Below are 18,155 nucleotides of genomic sequence, written 5' to 3'. Positions count from 1 at the left end.
GGATTTGGCTCAACTGACAGGGTGTCTGCCTACCACATGGGAGGTCCAGGGTTTAAACCCAGGGCCTCCTGACCCGGTGATGAGCTGGCCCATGTGCAGTGCTGATGTGGGTAAGGAGTACCATGCCACACAGGGGTGTCCCATGTGTAGGGAAGCTCCACATGCAAGGAGTGCGCCCCGTAAGGAGAGCCACCCCGTGTGAAGAAAAGTGCAGCCTGCCCAGGAGTGGTGCCGCACACACGGAGAGCTGATGCAGCAAGATTACGCAACTAAAAGAGACAGATTCCCAGTGTAGCTGACAAGAATACAAGTGGACATAGAAGAATACAAAGCAAATGGACACAGAGAACAGACAAGCGGGGTTGGGGGAAGGGGAGAGAAATAAAAAATAAATCTTAAAACAACAACAAAACTTTTGGAGAATGAATGGACTACTAAGCGGCCAGTAAACAACAACTGAGATCATTGCTGGTGGGAGAGTAATCTGATATAACTTCTATGGTGGGCAATGTGGTAAAAATCTACCTAAATAAAACAAAGTCTTTGACCCAGCAAATCAATTTCCAGGAATTTATTCTACCCAGGTGTGGCAGTTTGATATTATTTATGAATCCCCAAAAGAGAGATTATGTTTATAAACTAATCTATTTCTCTGGGTGTGATACCCTTTGAATGCATTAAATTCAGCTGACATGTCTTGATTAAATTACCTGTTAAGATTAGGGCTTTGATTAGACCACATCAGTAGGCCATGACTAAGGGTTGAGTCCTCAACCCTTGGTGGGCAGATATTAACAGGTACTCACTCAAGAAGACATGGGAAGAGAGAGAGCTCCATAGACATGGAACAGAGAGAGAACTTTGTCAGTTTTGATCCTGGAGCCCCAGGGAGGGATAAGCGATTTGCCTGACTGTAGGCGAGCAGCTGAGCAAGCCTGGAAAGAAACGAGCCCTATGCTAGGCTGATATAGGAAGCCCTGATAAGCCCTATGCCAGCCTACAGCTGAGATCTGAAGAAGCTGGGCCCATGGAGCCTTAAGAGGAAGAAGGAAGGAGAGGCCAGGCAGAGATCACCCACCATCTTGCTTCAACACTTTGGTGAGAAGGCAGCCTTGAGGTAGACTCTTCAGGGCCTTGTAACTGTAAGCTTTTACCCCAAATAAACAGCTTTTATAAAAGCCAATAGATTTCTGGTACTCTGCATCAGCAGCCCTTTGGCTAATACACCATGCAAAGACAGAAGTGAAATGACAAATGTGTCAGGATATTAATTTCAGCCACAGTCTCTAATAGCAAAAGACTGACATAACCTAAATAACTCGAAGAGAACTCTAAAGCAGTGGTCCTCAAACACAAGCATCAGAATCACCACGAGGGCTCGTTAAAACAGATTGCTCGTTGATTGTAAATTTTGGATGGACTGTAGCTTTAATATGTCTCAATAAAACTGATTTGTTTTTTTTTTAAAAACCCACACAGAACCCTCAATCTCTCTCTTTTTTAGTGAATAATGATCATTTATTTAAGCTTACATGGGTTCTCATCCCTGGTGGCAGGAAAGAGAGACAGCCATTTTCTGAGATCAATCATCTGCCCCGCTGCAAAATGAGAGGGGTCTTTTATAATGCATGTCTATGAGCAGATAGGGAAGGTTTGTGAGGGGTGACAGGACTTCTAAAGAATGCAATGTTGTGATATTTACTGATGAATCACCAGTTCACAACTAGTTCCCAAGGTTAGCTTTTTAACTACTTAGGAATGGAGTGTTGCTGCGACTGGAAGGGGAAAGAACTAGAAGAATTGGGGGAGAAAATACAAAGTCATATGCCACAATCCATCCCATCCTACAACTTTTCCAATCTTTCTGCCACCTCTTCTGCATGAAGCTCTGAGCATGGAATGGAGGGTTTATAAATGGTAGTACTGTAATATAAGGCTACAATATAAACAAGACATGCAAATGGCTACTAGTCATTATAGGAGTTCGTGGGCTCTGGGAGTTGCCACTTACAAGGGCAGCTCTTATTTGCAGTCTTTAGTCAATTACTCCAGTTTGTCAAAGATAATGGAAGGATATTCCAGGGGAGACCAGAGCTGCCAGATGCTGGTGCATATCTGCACACCCAATCCGACTTATTGTGGGTTGTTGTCACAGTGACAGCTCAGTTAAGGAAGACGTTAGACAAAGCAGTATGAGCCAGAAAGAGAAGCTCAGGGGTGCAAGCCAAAATGTTTAGTGGGTACCTGGAGGGGGAGGTCTTTTCCGGTGAGTAAAGTAAGAGGAACTTTCTTCCATCGGCTCTAGGACCTTTGCTGAGAGCAGGCAGCATCAGGGCTTACAATACCACACGTTGACCCTTCAAAGGAGTGGTTGTAATGCCAAATGCGTTTCTTTAGGTTCTACCCACACCACTCTGACAATTGCTGCCCCTATAGGTATGTCTTTCGTGCACTTGGCACACTGTATTGAGAACAGGAAGGCTGGCTCCAATATTCCACTGGCCTGTTGCATAGCACTCTCTGGTACTATGAAAATAGAGCCAGTCTGGAGGCAATGTCCACTGCAGGGCTAGGGAGACTGAGCCATTACCTGCTGGCAAAGTCACAGGAGTCTTCAGCAGCAGTGTGTTCGCATCCACTTTGGAGGCATGGCCAGGTGATGTACAGGTACCTTTATTGTTTTAAGGGCTGTACTAACTGGCAATGCCAGTAACTCAAATGGAGAGACACTATGTGCGGTAATAAGATAGTGTTTAAATGTATGATTCTATTTGCCAGGCCCTAAGTCTATGCTGGTTTTGAGCACATGCCCACTGCTGTAAGGCACCGAAAGCAGTATGAACCATGAACTAGCCTCACAATCATGTATAGTATGAACCAGGTCAGAATATTTAATGCGGATGCCTAGTGCTTTACCCAGGTGCCACCCCATGGCAGCTCCTCTATGGCTTCTCTTCTTCAGCACCTTTAGAGATGGATAGCTTTAGTTCTGAGTTCCAGGTGTCATATAGGTACCTAAAAATTCTAGGGAGCTATTAGGTTATACACAAAGAGTAAATCATCTCAGGATTTAGAAATAACAATTAGAGATCAGAGCCCAGGAGTAAATGTGGCTGCTGTAGCAATGTACAATCTAGGCCCTAATTTCCTTATGCGTATTTTAAATAAAGCTGTTTCTAGAAATCATTAACTATAGACTACATAAGTTTTGTTTCATTTTACTTTTACACGTTTACCAAGATTATGTTAACAGATATTTTACTTTAGATTAAAATGAACAGCTTCCACGCTGTTCCCTTTATTCATGAATAAACTTTAACAGAAGAAAAAAACTATTTTCCCACTTATTTTACAAAAACCTAAGATTTCCAATGGAATCAAGATTATATTTGCCCTACCACCACCTTAATATGCAGATTGAGGTGGCATCTGACAGGTTTCTCTGTTATGAAGTTCTTTGTTATCAATATCAATTTATAGATTTCTACTTAATAATGCCTTCCCCCAAATCAGCCATTTACATTGAAATCCTTCAATTTAGAAAAGGCTTTTATAAACTTCCTACAACCTATAACTTCCTGTAACCTCTTATAACCATTTATAACCATATAGGCTATTTATTTCATGTTAAGACAAATTTCACCTTTAAGTAAGCTTATTAAATTACAGTCAGCAACAAACAAATTTTACTTTTACAAGTCTTTTTACTTTTTTCCATATCGATTTAAGTCTTGTCTTACATCCCTAATTCTGTTCTGTGAAAAACTAGTTATTTCATTTTAGGGCAGATCTACACTCTCTTCTTTAACTTAACTTCTACCCACTGGGGATTGAACCTGGGACCTTGTACATAGGAAACAGGTGCTCAACCACTGAGCTACACCTGCTCCCCTAACTTAATGTCATTAAACACAAACTTAGAATTTTCATCATCTTAAAGATCTAATACATATAATGGAATTTATTTTATTAGTATCCATATAGGCAACCCCAGAGTTTCTGATTCAGAATATGCATTTCTAACAAGTCCCCAGGTGATGCTGAGACTGCTGGTCCAGGAACTACACTTTGAGAATCACTGCTTTAAACAAACTGTGGGGGACAGGTGGGATATTACACAGCTGTTAGGAAAGAAGACAAACACTCTATCTAGACTGACATGGTTTGACCTCCAACATGTATTAGGTGAAAAAAGCAAGGTGCAAAAAAAGGGTGGTACAAAATATAAGTTATATAACAAAATTGGGGGGAAGCAAACATTTATATGTAAAGACAGAATCTCTTTGTTAACAGGAGCTGCCTCTGGAGAGAAACCGGGTAGTTGGGGTGGGACTTTTACTGTGAATCCTTTCATACCTTTTGAAGTCATGCATTACCTACCCTCCCTGCCATAAAAGAATGAAGTAGATCATTGTCTTGATACCAAGACATATTGTTAAAGGAAAAAAGAATCAAGCAGCAGAGTAACATGTACAGAATAATTCCATTTTTATAAAAATAAAAACATGTAAGTATATACACACAAGCACATATATAATATTTGTAGGTTACACGTGATCTGAAGGTTACACTTCAAATAGCTAATCAGGTTACTTCTAGGGGTTAGTACCGGGGAGGCTTTTCCTTTATATGCCTGCATTATTTGCATTTAAGAAAATGTATTTTCAGTTTATTTGGTCATTTATCTCTTTAAAATTTTAAAACAGAAGTTATTTCAGGAATACAGAGAAATAACCCAATATTTAACAGATACTAACATTTTGCCGTATTTGCTTCAGAATGTGCATGCTGGCTTTTTTTTTTTTTTAAGGAGGTAATTGAACCTGGAACTTTGTACATGGGAAGCAGGTGCTCAACCACTGAGCTACACCTGCTCATTTGGCTTTTGTGAAATAAAAGGGCACAGATATCACTAAAGCCCATTTCCATCTCTTCCCCACTCTTTCCTCCAGAGGGAATATCTATTTAAGGAAGATATTATTATTCCTATGTATTAAAAAATTATTGCATATATAAGCCACAAACAATAAATAATTTAAATTTTACATAAATGATACCTTATATTTGACTTTCTGCAACTTGCTCTTTTCAATGTCTATTTCATTAGAGAACTGGCTCAATTCAAATTTACAAATTATTTGTTCTGTATTGTCTATAGAAATTGTAGCACTCCTCTACCAAGGCAATGATTATCATAAAACTTCAGTGAGGTAATACCTTGTTAGGCAAAGTGACTCAGGCTTTAGAATGGCTGGTATTTGGAATTGTCACACTGGAGACAAGTGTGTAGTATTTTTCTAACTATCAAGATAGCAGTTGCTTTGCCTTCAGGATTCTGTTCTTCAGAAAGGCTGCAGGCTCCCTAAGCGCCTTGCCACTGCATCCAAGCCCTCGTCTTGGGGCCATGTCGCACTACTCACTGCCTTCCCGAACACCCGGATGGTCCCACACCTCCTCCTTTTCCTAGTCTGCTTGCTGAAGTCTTATCCATCCCTGCAAAGGCAAATGCTGCCTCCTGCAGGAAGTGTATCAATATTCTAGTTGGCTGGTCACATGTCCACCTCTCCTTGTGTAACTGTGAGCTCTGTGAGGACAGGGTGTGGTTTGTCCCTGTACCCCTGGTACCCAAGCGCAGGGCCTGACACAGAGCAGGCACCCAGTCCTGTTGGCCGAGGGGTTCCTCTGGGTCATAGGCCCCAGGGACTGTGGACCAATCTGATGTACAGCTACTGCTAGGACCAGGATTTTCTCCCTTTGGGGAAGAGTGATTGAGACAGTGCTTTGTCTATTCTCCCCAAGCTATCTGGGCAGAGTTCTAGAATTCTGAGAGAGATAGGTGTCTGGCAGGGACAGGTCCTGTGCTGAGATGGCTCCTCCCAAGGCCTCCTCTCCCCACGACTTCACAATTAGCCCTGCCTGCTATGGACCCCTACTGAATAGGACTCCTTGGCTCCTGGGAGAATTCTGCCCTCATATGCCCTCTCTCAGTTGGCTTTGGGGTCTAACACTACTGGGAAATCAGAAGTTGTGGGTCCCTGCACTAACTTTTCATCTGACAAGGGAAACTTGTCTCCAGTGTAGAAAAGGGAATTGCTAGGCAGAATGCCATGCGTGTGGATCTTTAGAGATACCTGATATCAAGCAGAGAGCCCTGGAATTGGACTAGGCACACCTGGTTCTACTCCTGATTCACAGTGATCTTGGGAAGTTATTTCTTTGACCCTCAGTTTCTTTCTCTGTACAACTGGGATAATAAAATTGGCTCTGCTTAACATGTTCAGTTGCTGTGAGGATCAAAGGCCAATGAAGTGCTCTGTAAGCTTTTAAAGTGAGCATCAGGGTTATTGGTGGTGGGAGGCTATTAAGAATTAGGCCCTGCTGGCAACATCACATGCAGCCTTCCATCTGTCCAGACAGGAGCTGCTTGGGAGGGAGGTACTTAGAGGCTACAGTGGATCTTATGCTCTCTTCTATGCATCCCCTCTGCTTCAGTCACACTAGACCTCCCGTTATCTCCTGAATTGCCTTGTACGTCTTGCTCCTGCACCTCTGCTTAACTGGTTTCCTCTGCCTAGAAGTCTTCTTCTGGCTGAAATTCTGCTTCTGTACCAAAGTTCCAGCTCCCTTCCAACACAAAGCCTCTCTGCTTGCCCCAGATATGCTCAATCTTTTTCCCTAAACTCCAAGACATTATCTGTATTACATCACAGATCTAATTATTTCTCCCTCACCCAGACTCCTAAATTTGTCAGTGACAGGGCTCTGACACACCCAGACAGCAGTGGGTGTTGAGGAAATTCTGTTGCCTAGAAGTTTTCTGAAGAGATTACTGATCCATGTATAGAGATGTCAAGGAGAGTTCCTCAGACAGTTCTGGAAGCCACTCAGCCCAAGCTGCCCCCACAGTCTTATGCCATGCTTCCCCTTCATTCTCTTTGTCTGGTCTATTTCAGAACTTCTCCTTGCCCCAAGTGTCTTCCTGATAGACATGGCAAGGAGGCTTAAAGCCACCTGATCCTGCTTAGGAGGGGCACAAGAGAAAGGAGAACGGGGTTACTGCTCAGTCTCTTGGCATAAGCCCTGCCTGACTATTCCCCTTTGTGTTTGATCACCGAGTGAGCCAGCAACAAGTTCTCTGCTCTTGGGGAGGGAATGTGGCAGGCCTCAGTCATTGCTCAAACTAGGTAATGTTTCCAGAACCCAGGTTTGAGCAGTTTCAAAAGTGGCAGTTGCTTTGTGGGCCTGCCCTCTATAGGCAAGACAGCTTCCGCTTGGGCCTGAAGCTCTGGGTGGGGGTGGAGGATCAGATCAGCAGGTTGTGGAGGAGGGGAGAAGCTGCCATTGGTACAATGGGCTGGAGAGGGCTTAATATAGAGAAGTGGGGAAGGCAGGAGAGGGAAGGTACTGAGGTCTTAGGCATCCCACAGTCTCTTTTGTGAGACTGTGTGCCTGGCCCAGTCTCACAAGAGAGGTCAACAGCAGCTCAGTGACCCAGCAGCTAGGTCCAATTTGGTGGAAGGACTGTCTTAGGTGGGATGGGGAGAAAGGCCACTTTGAGGCAGAGTCAGGGGCTGGGGTGGGAATGAGGGATTAGGAACAGGGTCTGGGCTCTGGCTGGAGCAAGAGGCAAGGTCCAAGGCTGGGCAGTGGTTAGGGAGAGGAAACCATAAAATAAGGGGGTCTGTGCCTGGTTAAAAAAAAGAGGCATCATGGGGTCAGGCTCTGAGGAGCTGCCTTATTGGGGGCTGAGCTTGGGCTATATTCCTGGGTTAATTTTTTTGAGACAGGGGCAGGAGCGTGATTTGAGTCCAGGGCCGCACACAACAGGCCACAGATTCCAGCTAGCCAAGAGTCAGGGTCTAAGGGTGGGTCTGGATGTCAGAATAAACCCTGGGGTGGGCTGAGGCAGGGTTCCTAACTGAGGAATGACAGGGACCATTCAGGAGCTCTCAGCGACCTGTGTCCCATCAAACACAGATCTGGTTGCCTCAGAGCCAGGGGTGGGGCTGGTCTGGCTGGGTCCAGTAAGCTCCAAACCATCAATGCCGAAATCCCAGTGCGAGGCTCAGCTGACAGTGTACCCAGCTGCGTACCTGATGCCTGGAGGGGTGTGTCAGGGTCCGTGTTGGGGTAGAAGCCAATCCCAATTTGGGGAATGTGTCCATACCCTTTTGGGGGAAGGTGCCAGTTTCCGGAGCTCAAAGGCCAGCTCTCGGATGCAGGCCTGAGCGCGGGGCTTTGGTGATCAAGGCTGGGAGGGGTCGGTGTCCGAGGGTTGGGGTTAATAGGTTCGTGTCAGTCCCAAGGTGAGAGGTGGAAAGCGCCCGGTTTTGCCGCTGCCGCTGACCCTACCTTGCCGCGGGCGCAGCGCACGGAGCGGAGGGCGCCGAAGAAGATGGGCAGCAGCGCCATGAGCAGGAGACTGCCGTAGGCCAGCGCGATGCCCTCGGGAGTGGAGGGCGGCCGCGTCGTGCCGTTGGTCTGGCTGCCTGCCTCGGCGCTGCCGTTATGCGGGTCGCTGAGGGCCGGGTCCATGGCGAGGCTGCGCTCAGGGTCCGACTCCAGTTCCGGGCTCTGCAGCAGACACCCAAACGCAGACCGGAGCTGCGGGGAAAGCCACGTTCCCCTAAAGCAACAGGAAGTGACGTACCCCACACGCCGGCCCGAGCAGTGCACGCTGTACGCACACGCGCGCGCGTCCCGGTTCACCGCCCCCCTCCCGCTCGCCCTCTAGTGGTGACCGAGGGCGGGGTAGTGGTTGCTAAGCAACTAGCTAGTGGGTCGGGAAAGAACTCTGGACCACTGCGTTGAGTATCAATTACGAGGGACACCTGAGGACCCTATCCCCCGGTCCCAGTCCACCCTCCACAAATTCTCATTCTAAGAATTTGTTTAGTTATGCATGCACTCACCCAATATTCAATCCTTTATTCACTCCTTTCATATTTATTGAAGGTTCCACTCTACACAAGATATTCTTCTGGCTCTATGGACACTGGGATGAATACAGGCACATATTCATTCCTACCTTCATGACGCTTACATTTTGCTGCGGTGGGATGAGGGAGAAGACAATTAATAGAATGAACAAGATAAATAATAAAATATAAAGTCTATAGGATGTTAGCATATAGCATGCTAAACAGAGATAGATACTTATTGAAGAAATTACTGCAGGTAAAAAGACACAAATAGGTTGAAAGTAAAAGGGTGGGAAAAGATATTCCATGCAAACAATAATCAACAGACAGCTGGAGTCTGTTTGGATATAATTTTTGGACAAAACAGACTATAGGTAAAAAATATTATGAGACAAATAGGGATATTATAAATTGATAAAAGGTTCAATCCAGCAAGTAGATATAATGATTATAAACATTTCCACCTCACAATGAAGGCCAAACATAAATGAATCAAAAATTGACAGAACAGGGAAGCAGATTTGGCCCAGTGGTTAGGGCGTCCGTCTACCACATGGGAGGTCCGCGGTTCAAACCCCGGGCCTCCTTGACCCGTGTGGAGCTGGCCCATGCGCAGTGCTGATGCGCGCAAGGAGTCCCGTGCCACGCAAGGGTGTGCCCCGCGTAGGGGAGCCCCATGCGCAAGGAGTGCGCCCTGTAAGGAGAGCTGCCCAGCGCGAAAGAAAGTGCAGCCTGCCCAGGAATGGTGCCGCGCACACGGAGAGCTGACACAACAAGATGACACAAGAAAAAGAAATACAGATTCCCGTGCCACTGACAACAACAGAAGCGGACAAAGAAGACGCAGCAAATAGACACAGAGAACAGACAACCAGGGTGGGTGGAGGTTGGAGGGGAGAGAAATAAATAAATCTTTAAAAAAAATTGACAGAACTGGAGGGAGAAAGAGTTTTACAGTAATAGTTGGAGACTTCAATACACTACTTTCAATAATTGATAGAATATCTAAGCAGCTCAGTAAGGAAATAGAGGACTCGAACAACATTGTTAACCAATTAGACCTAAAGGACATATATAGGACACACCACCCAACAACTGCAGAATGTTATTTCATCATTCTTCTCAAGTGCACATGGAACATTTTTCAGGATAGACCACATGTTAGCCCACAAATCAAATCTTAATACATTTAAAAATATTGAAATCATACCAAATATCTTCTCAGACCGCAACTGAATAAAGCAAGAAATCAATTACAGAAGAAAAGCTGGAAATATACAAACACGTGGAAATTAAACAACACACTTTTAAACAACTATTGGGTCAAGAAGAAATTACAGGGAAATGGACTTTGGCCCAGTGGTTAGGGCGTCCGTCTACCATATGGGAGGTCCGCGGTTCAAACCCCGGACCTCCTTGACCCGTGTGGAGCTGGCCATGCGCAGTGCTGATGCGCGCAAGGAGTGCCGTGCCACGCAGGGGTGTCCCCCGCGTGCGGGAGCCCCACGCGCAAAGAGTGCGCCCGTGAGGAGAGCCGCCCAGCGTGAAAAGAAAGAGCAGCCTGCCCAGGAATGGCGCCGCCCACACTTCCCGTGCCGCTGACAACAACAGAAGCGGACAAAGAAACAAGACGCAGCAAATAGACACCAAGAACAGACAACCAGGGGAGGGGGGGAAATTGAATAAATAAATAAATCTTTAAAAAAAAAAAAAAGAAGAAATTACAAGAAAATTTAGGAAATATCTTTAGATGAATGAAAACGAAAATGTATGGGATACACGAAAGACAATGCTCAGGAATATAACTTTAAACATTATATTAAAAAAGAAGATCCTACACTCTGGCTTATTGGACTTACCCCACTCAGCTAACTTGGAGTTGAAGAAGGTCAACCACCACACCATGGAGCCAAGAGTGCCTACAACTGAAAGCAGAAGGATTGCATCCATGTGGAATCTAAGCCCCCTCTTGTTACAGATGTGGAGTGGACACAACCATTCCAAGGTCCACAGGATGGTGGAATAGAGTATGGATTAGAGTGGACTTACTGATAATCTATTCATGAACTATTGTGATTAGTAGTAATCGAAGACAATGTGGCATTGGTGTGGAGAAAGTGGCCATGGTGGTTGCTGAGGGTAGGGAATGGGAGGAAGAGATGAAATGTGGAGGTGTTTTCGGGACTTGGAGTTGTCCTGGGTGATGCTGTAGGGACAGTTACCGGACATTATATGTCCTCCCATGGCCCACTGGGTGGAACGTGGTAGAGTGTGGACTATGATGTGGACCATTGACCATGAGGTGCAGTGGTGCTCTGAGATGTACTCACCAAATGCAATGAATGTCTCATGATGATGAAGGAGATTTTTGTTATGGGGGGAGGAGTGGGGTGAGGAGGGTGGGGGGAATAGGGGGACCTCATATTTTTTGAATGTAATATTAAAAAAATAAAGACAATAAAAAAGAAGATCATAAATCAAGAAGCCAACTTCGCACCTAAAGGAACTAGAACTGAAAGAGCAAACTAAACCCAAAGTTAGAAGGAAGGAAGTAGTAAGGGTTAGAGCAAAGATAAATGAAATAGAGAATAGAAGAACAATAGAGAAAATCAACAAAACCAAAAGTTGTTGTTTGTTTTATTTTAATTTGAAAATTGCCCTTCAGCATCTTTCTTGAGCATTTATTACCTTTTCCCCCTCAAAAAGTGGCAATTAGGGCTCAGGAAGTACAGTGGCATAGAAGAAGTATGAAGATGGAACATATAAAAAGCAAAAATAAATTTTGCTGGATTTCATTTTCAAAGTTTCAAATCTTTTCGAATTTTTAAAAAAAATTTTTCACCAAAAAAGGTGTTGATGCTTTTCATTCCATGCTTGTCAACTTTAGCCAAAGCCTTCTGAGCAGCAGTTGGTTTGCTATTTTTCTTTTCCATCTTTAAATCTTTAGTGTTAAATTTAGTGTAATCTTCCTTTGCTTCTACAGGTTTATCCGGTAACTTAATTTCCTTTGATGGAGGGTTTGGCAATGAAGTAAAAAGTTCTGGAAGCTTTAAGTATTTAGCTAAGTCATCACTTAATTCTTTAGGAATGTATTCAGATGCCAGACTATGGGCATAATGAGTATAAATCTCTTCCTTATCACTGGAAACCTGTCACCAGACAAAAATGCAGCCGACTATACCCACACTCCACCATTGACAGTTACTGACTTTTAATGCTTTTGCAGTCTGATTAACCTTTTTTCCAGCCACTTTAATGTCTTTTCTTTGCTGTATTTTTTATATTACTTGCTATTTCTTTTTCCTCTGTCACATGGTGAAGTAACTTATCAGCAACAAGCTGCAATTTAGAAAAACGTCATCCACCATTGGATGATCTGGAGGTGGAAACTTTCCATTTTTATCAACCTTTTTAAGACAATGGAGAATCAGAAATAAGGGATCCATGGGAAGTGGACTTGGCCCAGTGGTTAGGGTGTCTGTCTACCACATGGGAGGTCCACGGTTCAAACCCTGGGCTTCCTTGACCCGTGTGGAGCTGGCCCATGCGCAGTGCTGACGCGCACAAGGAGTGCCCTGCCACGCAGGGGTGTCCCCGCGTAGGAGAGCCCCACACTCAAGGAGTGCGCCCCGTAAGGAGAGCCGCCCAACGTGAAAGAAAGTGCAGCCTGCCCAGGAATGGCGCCACCCACACGGAGAGCTGACACAAGATGACGGAACAAAAAAGAAACACAGATTCCCGTGCCTCTGACAACAACAGAAGCGGACAAAGAAGATGCAGCAAATAGACACAAAGAACACACAACCGGGGTGGGGGGAAAGGGAGAGAAATAAATAAATCTTTAAAAAAAAAGAAAGAAATAAGGGATCCATTGGTGTGGCTAAGTGGAGATGACCTTCTGATTGAACAGATTGATTTATAAACAAGGATGGAGTTTTTCCTTGAAAACTTTTATTTCAAACTGCTGCAGTTGACACATATCGAGCAGTAAATGGTGCCTTCCCCTGTACACAGGTTAACCAATTTTACAAACATAGGCCCACTTTTGATCTTTTTTGGGGCATCTTTCAAATAATCTGGGGGCGGAAACACGTACTGTCCCACGTGCGTGGTCCCTGCGCTCCCTGCCAGCTGCCATGCCATGTTCACCTGTGCCAGGGGGCCCTCAGGGCAGGCCCTTGCTGGGGAATCCAGTAGCCCACAGCGGGAGCAGGGCCTCTTCCAAAGAGTTGGTTTTTTTGAAAAGATCAATAAAATTGGCGAACTTCTAGCTAGACTGACAAAGAAAACGAGAGAGAGGACATAAATAACTAAAACCAGGAATGAAAGTGGGACATTACTACTGACCTTACAGAAATAGAAAGGATTATAAGAGGATGTTAAGAACAATTATATGCCAAGAATTCAGAAAACCTAGACTAAACAGATAAATTCCTAGGAACATACAAATTACCTAATCTGATTTAAGAAGAAATAGAAAAGCCCAGGATTAGATGATTTCACTGCTGAATTCTACCAAACATATAAAGAAACTTTAACATTGGTCTTTCTCAAATGCTTCAAAAAAACAGAGAAGGGATTTCTTCCTGACTCTTTCTGTGAGGCTAGCATTACTCTGATACCAAAGCCAGAGAAAGACAACACAAGGAAAGAGAATTACAATGACTATCCCTTACGAATATAGATGCACAAATTTTCTTCGGAATAACTAATAGCATAGTCAAAGATTCTATTTCCAAGTAAGGTCAGAGTTGCAGCACTGGGGTTAGGACTCTGATGTGTTTTCTTGGGGGACACAATTCAACTTATAAGAAGCTATAATAAAAAATTTCTGATCAGTGGGGAAATTTGACTGTGGACTATTGATTAGATAACATTATTGCACAAATGTAGAAGCTCTTGGGCGTGATAATGGCATTGTGGTTCCATAGGACCTTGCTGTTCAAGGTGTGGGCCGCAGACTAGCAGCATCGACACTGCCTGGGAGCCTAGAAGAAATCCAGAATCTCAGGCTTCACCCCTGACCTACTGAATCAATATCTGCATTTTAACACCATCTTCAGGGGATTCCCATGTACATTTTATTTGGAAAAAATGCCGACATAGGAGGATGTCTTTATTTGTAGGAGGTATAGTTCAACCTCAGGGCCTTTTCACTGGGTTGTTTCAGAAATCAGGCTGCAGGCCCGGGTCACCAATAGATCATCTGCTAAGGAGCCCAGGTGACCCGATGTCCTTGATCCCCGTGTGAAAATGGGCATGAAAGAAGTAAAACTCTGTGTGAATATTTACTGTTTTTGTAGTCTTCATGGACCACAGGGCCTTTAAATATTTTGAAAAATCAACAATAACAATAACAAAAAACAAAAAACTAGGTGTGTGTCCCGGGGGAACAGGAGAGAAGATGAGCTGGATATAAAGAAGCAACAGCCAGCACATGGTCAGTTAAGGTGTTGCTGCATCCTGGTTTGGGCAGAACAATCATGGTTTACATCTTTTGTCCTGGTCTAGTAATCAGTAGAGCCCTTTCCACTCTCTAGATTGTGATGATCAACTGAACTATCTTAGATAACGTTCCCTAGAAGCAGAGCTAGAGTTGGTGATTTTTGTTTAAGCTCTTTGTTGGGGGAGTGTTTTGAGGAGGAAGAGACTGGCGGAGGGAAAGCAGGAAAGAAAAGGCTAAGAGAGGATGTGGTTTCAGCTGGAGACTGGCTTCAGCCTGATCCCCCAGGGAGCTCTGGAGCACAAACCGCACGCACCACAGAATTGGTCCCACCTTGAGGCAAGCAGTCTAGCCTTGAACCCCTGTGCTGTCAGTCATGGGCACAATCTAGGGGAGTAGGGAGTGAGGAATAGTTTCTGTGGCTAGCTGGCTGCTGTTTGACCACGGGCAGTTCTCTTGTGAGTATTGGTTTTCAGCCAATACTCACAGCAGCTGGAGGATGGGTGAGCAACGTCTGGTAAAGAGAATCTGGGTGGGGCACCAACAGCGTCCATTACAACCACCCTAACCCTCATCAACATGTCCAGATTTTTTTCCCCCAGGAGGTACTAGGGATTGAACCCGAAACCTCATTCGGGAAAAACAGGTGTTCAAACCACTGAGCTACACCCGTTCCCCTGTAAAGGACTTTCTTTTTTTCCCCATTTTTTTTTTTAAATCAATTTTTTGGGAAGCAGTTGTGGCTCAACTGATAGAGCATCCGCCTACCTTATGGAGGGTCCAGGGTTTGATACCCAGGGCCTCCTGACCCCAGTGGTGAGCTGGCCCATAGGCAGTGCTACTGCGCACAAGGAGTGCCGTGCCACACAGGGGTGTCCCCCGTGTAGGGGAGCCCCACTCTCAAGGAGTGCGTCCCACAAGGAGAGTCACCCCATGCGAAAAAAGTGCAGCTCACCCAGGAGTGGCGCCGCACACATGGAGAGCTGACACAGCAAGATGATGCAACAAAAAAGCAACACAGTTTCCTGGTCCTGCACTACAAGAATGCAAACGAACACAGAAGAACACACAGCGAATGGATACAAAGAGCAGACAATGGGGGGAAGGGGAGAGAAATAAATAAAAATAAATCTTTACCAAAAAAAAAAGAATCAATTTATTGATACATATTAATAAAGCCTACAATTCATCCAGAGTGTACAAGCAATGGTATTTGGTATAATCACATAGTTGTGCATTCATCACTTCTATCATTATTAGAGCATTTTCATTATTTCAATAATAATAATAATAAACAAAAAACCAGACAAACAAGAAAATTCTTTACCTCTCAATCTTTCTGTTTTTCCTGCTGTGCCTCATTGCTATTTCTAGCTATTCTTATACAATTGTGTATTTATTAAGCAGTTTTATTGAGATATATTCACATACCATATTATCTGTCCACAGTATATAATCAATGGCTTTTAGTATAAACACAGTGTTGTGCATTTATCACCATAAAAAATTTTAGAACCATTTCATTACTCCAAAAAGAAAATCTCCATACCTCTTAGCATGCCTTCCCCAGCCCTACATAACCACTAATCCAATTTCATCTTTATACATTGATTTATTTTTACATTTTATATAAACAAAATCATATCATATATTACATAATTTATTTAGTTCATAGTAGCCCAATCATATTGTATTTGTCCTTTTGTTTCTGGCTTCCTTCACTCAACATAATGTCCTCCAGGTTCATCCATATTGTAATATGCTTTATGCCTCATTTAAAAAAAATATTTTTTAAACACCCCTTTCCCCGAGACGGCTCCCTCGTCTGCTTGTCTTCTTTAGGAGGCACTGGGACCTGAACCTAGGACCTCCCGTGTGGGAGGCAGGCACCCAACTGCTTGAGCCACATCTGCTTCCCTATCCTCATTTCTTCTTACAGCTGTGTAATATTCCTTTGTGTGAATACACCAGTTTGTTTATCCACTCATTGGTTGATGGACACGTGGGTTGTTTCCAGCTTTTGGCAATTGTGAATAATGCTGCTGTGAATATTGGTATGCAAATGTCTGCTTGTGTCACTACTCTCAGTTCCTCTGGGTGTATACCCAGTGGTGGTGTTGGAGGATAATGTGGCAAATCTATATTCAACTTCTTTAGGAACTGCCAAACAGTCCTCCACAGTGGCTGTACCATTCTACATTCCCACCAACAGTGAATAAGTGTTCCTATTTCTCCAACATCTGTGGTTCTCTATCTTCTTAATAGTGGCCGTTCTGATAAGTATGAAATATCTCATTGTAGTTTTGATTTGCATTTCCCTAATCATTAATGATGTTGAACATTTTTTCATCTGTTTTTTGCCATTTGTATTTCTTCTTTGGACAAATGCCTATTCAAGTCTTTAGCCTATTTTTTTTCTTTTTTTGAGGTACCAGAGCCGGAGATTGAACCTGGGACCTTGTATGTGGAAAGCCAGTGCTCATCTACTAAGACACATCAGCTCCCCTGAGTTGTTTTCTTTTGTTCACTGTTTTTTTTTGCTTGTTTGTTTGTTTTTTAGGAGGCATTGGGAACCAAACCTAGGACCTCCCATGTGGAAAGCAGGTGCTCAACTGCTTGAGCCACATCTTTTTCCTTGCCCAATTCTTCATTTTTGTTTTTTCTGGAGACACCAGGAACCAAACCGGGACCTCCCATATAGGAGGCAGGAGCTCAATGGCATGAGCCACATCTGCTTCCCTGCCCAATTTTTAAATCAGGTCGTTTGTTTTTTTATTGTTGAGTTGTAACATCTCTTTATATATCGTGGATAGTAAACCCTTATCTGAGATGTGATTTTCAAATATTTTCTCCCATTGAATTGGCCCCCTTTTGACAAAGTCCTGTGAGGTACAAAAGTGTTTAATTTTGAGGAGGTCCCATTTATTGATTTTTTCTTTTATTGCACATGCTTTGGGTATAAGGTCCAAGAAACCAATGCCTACACAAAGTCTTGAAGATATTTCCCTACATTTTCTTCTAGTAGTTTTATGGTCCTGGCTTTCATATTTAGGTCTTTGATCCATTTTGAGTTGATTCTTGTACAGGGAGTGAGATAGGGGTCCTCTTCCATTCTTTCGGTTTTATTTTTTTATTTTTTATTTTTTTTAAAGATTTATTTATTTAATTCCCCCCCCTCCCCTGGTTGTCTGTTCTTGGTGTCTATTTGCTGCGTCTTGTTTCTTTGTCCGCTTCTGTTGTTGTCAGCGGCACGGGAAGTGTGGGCGGCGCCATTCCTGGGCAGGCTGCTCTTTCTTTTCACGCTGGGCGGCTCTCCTCATGGGCGCACTCCTTGCGCGTGGGGCTCCCCCATGCGGGGGACACCCTTGTGTGTCACGGCACTCCTTGCGCGCATCAGCACTGCGCATGGCCAGCTCCACACGGGTCAAGGAGGCCCGGGGTTTGAACCGCGGACCTCCCATATGGTAGACGGACGCCCTAACCACTGGGCCAAAATCCGTTTCCCTTTTTTGGTTTTAGATACACAGTTCTTCCAGCACCATTTGTTGAAGAGGCTCTTCTATACTGTTAACATGGACTTGGTAGGTTTGTCAAAAACAAGTTGACTGTAGAGGTGAGGGTTTATTTCTGAACTCTCAATTCAATTCCACTGATTGAGGTGTCCATCTTTATGCCAGTACCATGCTGTTTTGACCCCTATAGCTTTGTAATATATTTCAAGGTCAGGTTGTGAAAGTCCGCCCACATCGCTCTAATTTTTTAGGATACTTTTAGCTATTCAGGTGTACTTT

At 44.0% G+C, this 18,155-nt stretch overlaps 1 protein-coding gene and 1 pseudogene across 3 annotated transcripts in view; both read right to left on the bottom strand.

Annotated features, from left to right (window-relative positions):
* Positions 1-8,666, bottom strand: part of HM13 (histocompatibility minor 13) — a 41,843-nt gene extending 33,177 nt beyond the window's left edge. For all 3 annotated transcript variants that reach the window (XM_071211628.1, XM_004464016.5, XM_058286852.1), the window contains exon 1: positions 8,353-8,666. In XM_071211628.1, the coding sequence (XP_071067729.1) occupies positions 8,353-8,535 (183 nt within the window). In that variant the 5' untranslated portion in view covers positions 8,536-8,666. The remainder of the gene's footprint in view (positions 1-8,352) is intronic.
* Positions 8,667-11,719: 3,053 nt separating this feature from the next.
* LOC101423632 (ribonuclease H2 subunit B pseudogene) lies at positions 11,720-13,064 on the bottom strand (annotated as a pseudogene).
* Between the last annotated feature and the right edge of the window lie 5,091 nt (positions 13,065-18,155).

The sequence above is a fragment of the Dasypus novemcinctus genome, chromosome 24 (genome assembly GCF_030445035.2).
Source record: "Dasypus novemcinctus isolate mDasNov1 chromosome 24, mDasNov1.1.hap2, whole genome shotgun sequence".
Lineage (NCBI taxonomy): Eukaryota > Metazoa > Chordata > Mammalia > Cingulata > Dasypodidae > Dasypus > Dasypus novemcinctus.
Note: the sequence above shows the minus strand (reverse complement) of the source record. Positions and strands in the feature narration are given on the sequence as shown.